Genomic DNA, 3748 nt, shown 5'->3' on the forward strand with positions numbered 1-3748 from the left:
ATCCAAACTACATCACACTCCTTAATCCACCACCCTGAAATAGCCATTGTTAGCATTTTTGTGCCCAACTCTCCAGTTTCCCCTTGACATTTAATATTACAGCTTCATTTTAACCACACTTTAGAAAACATCTTCCTAACACTCTCCATCTGAAATTCTGAGACCAACAAACAGGATTTGAGGGGTTTCGCATCCCAATTCTGCCACTGTTGCTGCTGAGCTGGCCTTTCAGAAGGGGGAGGTGGTCTGGGCCCTCTCTCTGAATCCCTAGTAGCCCCTTCACTTCACACCCACAGCAGCCCACTCATGCATCCAGGGCCTCACATAGGAAAGGGTCATAATAGAGCACACCCATGAGTCATAATAGCCCATATGGTCCATCAGAACTCAGGTATCCCACCCTCCTGGAAACTTCTTTCAGCCTCTCACTGAGACAGGTGAACCCTCTGCTCCAGCCCAAAGGCCTCAAAACCCTGGTCATTGGGCACCAACCCAGTGTTTCTGGCAGTTGCACAAGAGAAGATGTCTAGGTGTGCTGAAGAAAATAGAGATGACAGAATAAGAGAACTGGCCTTTATGGTCACGAATGCGGAGAAACATTTTGGTAAACTATGTCAAATCTTTGCTGCTTATACACGGAAAACTGCTAGAGTGAGAGACAAAGGAGACCTGCTGGCGAGTGAGATCAAAATGTACGCTGCTACTGAGACACCTACTTTGAAGCAGGGACTGCAAAACTTTGCCAAAGAATTTGCCAAGATTCAGGATTATCGTCAAGCTCAAATCGAAAGATTTGAATCTAAAATAGTTAAAACATTGAGAATGTATGGAATCATCATTAAAATGAAACGAGAAGACCTTAAAGCACAATTGGCATCAAAAAGTCAAGAAATCAAGCAGAGAATGAAGTTAGAGAAAACACGTCGCCAAAGCCCTTGGAACAGATGTGCCATCACACAGGCAGAGCTTAAACTACAAAGAGCCGAAACACGCTCTGCCCAATCAACTCAATACCTGCTGGATAATATGGATAATTTTCAGAGGCAGAAATTAAAAGACATAAAGTATATATTTTCAGAATTTATCACAATTGAAATGTTATTTTTTGGCCGAGCTCTAGAGTTCTACACTGCTGCCTACAAAAGCATACAAAACATTGATGAAGAGAAAGATTTTGAGTTTTTCCAAACTTTTCTGTGTCCATCAAGTTTTTCAGTAGGTCTTGGTACCGAAAGTTCCCGTACAAAGGCACCACCACTTCCTGCAGGTCTCGACCAGGACAAATTTCCTCCTGCCATCCCAGAGAAGACCAACAAGCCAAAGCAGAAGGTGAAGTCAGATACTACAGCAGATGAAAGTCCAGTTTAAGAAAACTTCCTGTTTTCACTTTCACCTTAAATGACTTGAAATCCAATATTAGTGAACTAAATAACTTTATACTCACTGATATATTCAATAACAAAATTAAATCCTACTAAGAAATGAAATGAAAAATTAAAGGAAATTTATGCAAACAAAAATGTATTTTTTTTGGCCAGATCTTGAAAACCTTGTCAGTTTATTTAGCCAAAGGGTGAATCTCTTAGCATAGTTCTTTTTTTAATAATTAGTTTTGTACTCAGCGAATACAGTCAATTTTGTACCATTGTTAGGCTCATCCATGATCCACCCCCTCCTCCTGTGCCCTCCTTGTTGAGGTACATGGGTCATGCATTGTGGAGTTAGCCCACAGTTATGGGTAGGATAACTGTCTCTGCATATCATGACCCAACATGTGGCTCTAACATTCTTTCCGCCTCCTCTTCCATGAAATTTCCCTGAGCCATATTAGGTTCATTTTTGGTCTGCTTCAGTGATAAGGTGTTGGGGGCCTCTGGGCCTTTGGCTCTCTGATTTGGTAGGAGTTGATTTTTCTCTGGGTTGATCTCCTTCACCCTTGTGCTGGTATCCAGCTCACCAAGAAAACAGCACCCTTGCTTGTTTCGCTAATTGTTCTTAGTTTCAGCCGGGGCCCTTTTGAGGTATGATGGGGTGGCTCTCTCCTTAGGATCTACATCTATCTGAAAAAGAGAAGGAGATTCTCCAACGGAGAGTAAGTTAGCACCAGACAAATGAGATAACCCTTACTTTTTTAATAGAGAATTTAATAGGTGTAGGCCCTCTTGTAGACCATGATTGGTGGTAGCTTGATAATGGGAGAGTGGGCTTATGTTTGGATATGGTTCTGACTTGTTTTCCAGCTCCAGCTATGGGTCCTGTACCACTGAGGGGATCAAGAGCAGTTGGTTTCTTACCATGGCTGTGTGCCACTATTGCACTTGTGTGAGCATCACAACAGGTTATTTGCTGCTAAGTAGGTTAGACCATGAGTTGCTTGGACAGATATTGGTCATTTTCCTCCAGTTGCCCATGTAGCACCTTCTGGCACTAGACGCGTTGTCTGTCTGGGGACTAACTCTCTTCTAGCTTCCAGCCATGCCATTTCATTTTATGTGTCAACCACATAAGGTGTCTTCAGCAGTAGGGTCCTATCATTAAACTTTGGTGGGTCATCAAGTACTCTAACAGAAATCTGTCTTTCTTTTAGGAAACCTTGTAGGTATCTCTGATCAAAAGTTCATGGTGGATGATAGCCACATGCTGATACTGGGAGTTACAGATCAGTGCCCACTAAGAAAAGGAAGAAAAAGATAACTAATATAAAAGAGTTCAAGAGAAGAGAGGGGGGGGGAGAGAGAGAAGCTGTAGAGGATTAAGGGCAGTCTTTATCATACCCTCTCCAGTGTCTTGTGGCTCAGGTGTTCCCTCTAAGGGCCTGGTGAAGGTTCAGCCATTTGGTCTGCCTTTTAAGATGTAGAATTTTATAATACCATTGTCGTTTGGGTCTAGATTTGTGTTTCCCACCCCCTCAGTTGCCCTCCCCTCCCTCCCCACCCATCCTATTGTCTAGTCCACGAGATGCTTGCTGGGTATGTAAGGCATCTTGGGTAGATTCAGGTTAGGTGCTGTAGATGAATGAGACTATATGGCAATTTTTTTTCTGTGATTGGGTAAATTCACTGAGCATGCTCTGTTCCAGGTTCAACCATTTTTCCTCAAATTTCATTGTGTCATTTTTTTCTTACTGCTGTATAGAATCCCATTGTGTAGATACACCACATCTTAGTTATCCATTCTTCTAGTGATGGACATCTGGGTTGATTCCAGCTCTTAGCTATTACGAATTGAGCCGCTACAAACATGATTGAGCAAATCTCTCTGGCCTGTGGTTTGAAGGTTTTAGGATAGATGCCCAGTAAGGGAATAACTGGGTCTATTGGTATCTCTACATTCAGCTTTTTCAGGAGTCTCCATATTGCTTTCCAAAGTGGTTATACCATCCTACATTCCACCAACAGTGGATGAGTGTTCCTACTTCTCCACAGCCTTGCCAGCATTTATTTTCATTTGATTTTTTTTTTTTTTGATGTTTGCTATCCTTACTGGGGTAAGGTGTAATCTCATGGTTGTTTTAATTTGCATTTCCATGATGATTAGGGATGATGAGCATTTTCTTAAGCGTGTGTACAAATGGCAAACACACACTTAACAAAAATGTATTTTTAAAAAAAAATTCATTGGTTGTTTTTCCATTGTGACTGTGACACTTTTCTTTATTTTTACTGAGCAAGGAAGTAAAGTAGAAAATTTCCTTCCAACCTTTTTGTGGGGGGGGGTGGAGGATGGAAAGACCTGATGAATCATGCCC

General features: G+C 41.8%; 1 protein-coding gene across 1 annotated transcript; it reads left to right on the plus strand.

Annotated features, from left to right (window-relative positions):
• Positions 1-522: 522 nt before the first annotated feature.
• LOC101599373 (protein FAM92A-like) lies at positions 523-1368 on the plus strand. The gene has a single exon (XM_045139876.1). It carries the CDS (start codon positions 523-525, stop codon positions 1366-1368), a length of 846 nt encoding a protein of 281 aa, XP_044995811.1.
• The last annotated feature ends 2380 nt before the right edge of the window (positions 1369-3748 follow it).

The sequence above is a fragment of the Jaculus jaculus genome, chromosome X, assembly GCF_020740685.1.
Source record: "Jaculus jaculus isolate mJacJac1 chromosome X, mJacJac1.mat.Y.cur, whole genome shotgun sequence".
In the NCBI taxonomy this organism is placed as follows: domain Eukaryota; kingdom Metazoa; phylum Chordata; class Mammalia; order Rodentia; family Dipodidae; genus Jaculus; species Jaculus jaculus.

Coding starts and splice junctions, on each gene's coding strand:
- LOC101599373 (XM_045139876.1), top strand. CDS start 523: ATGTCTAGGTGTGCTGAAGAAAATAGAGATGACAGAATAAGAGAACTG.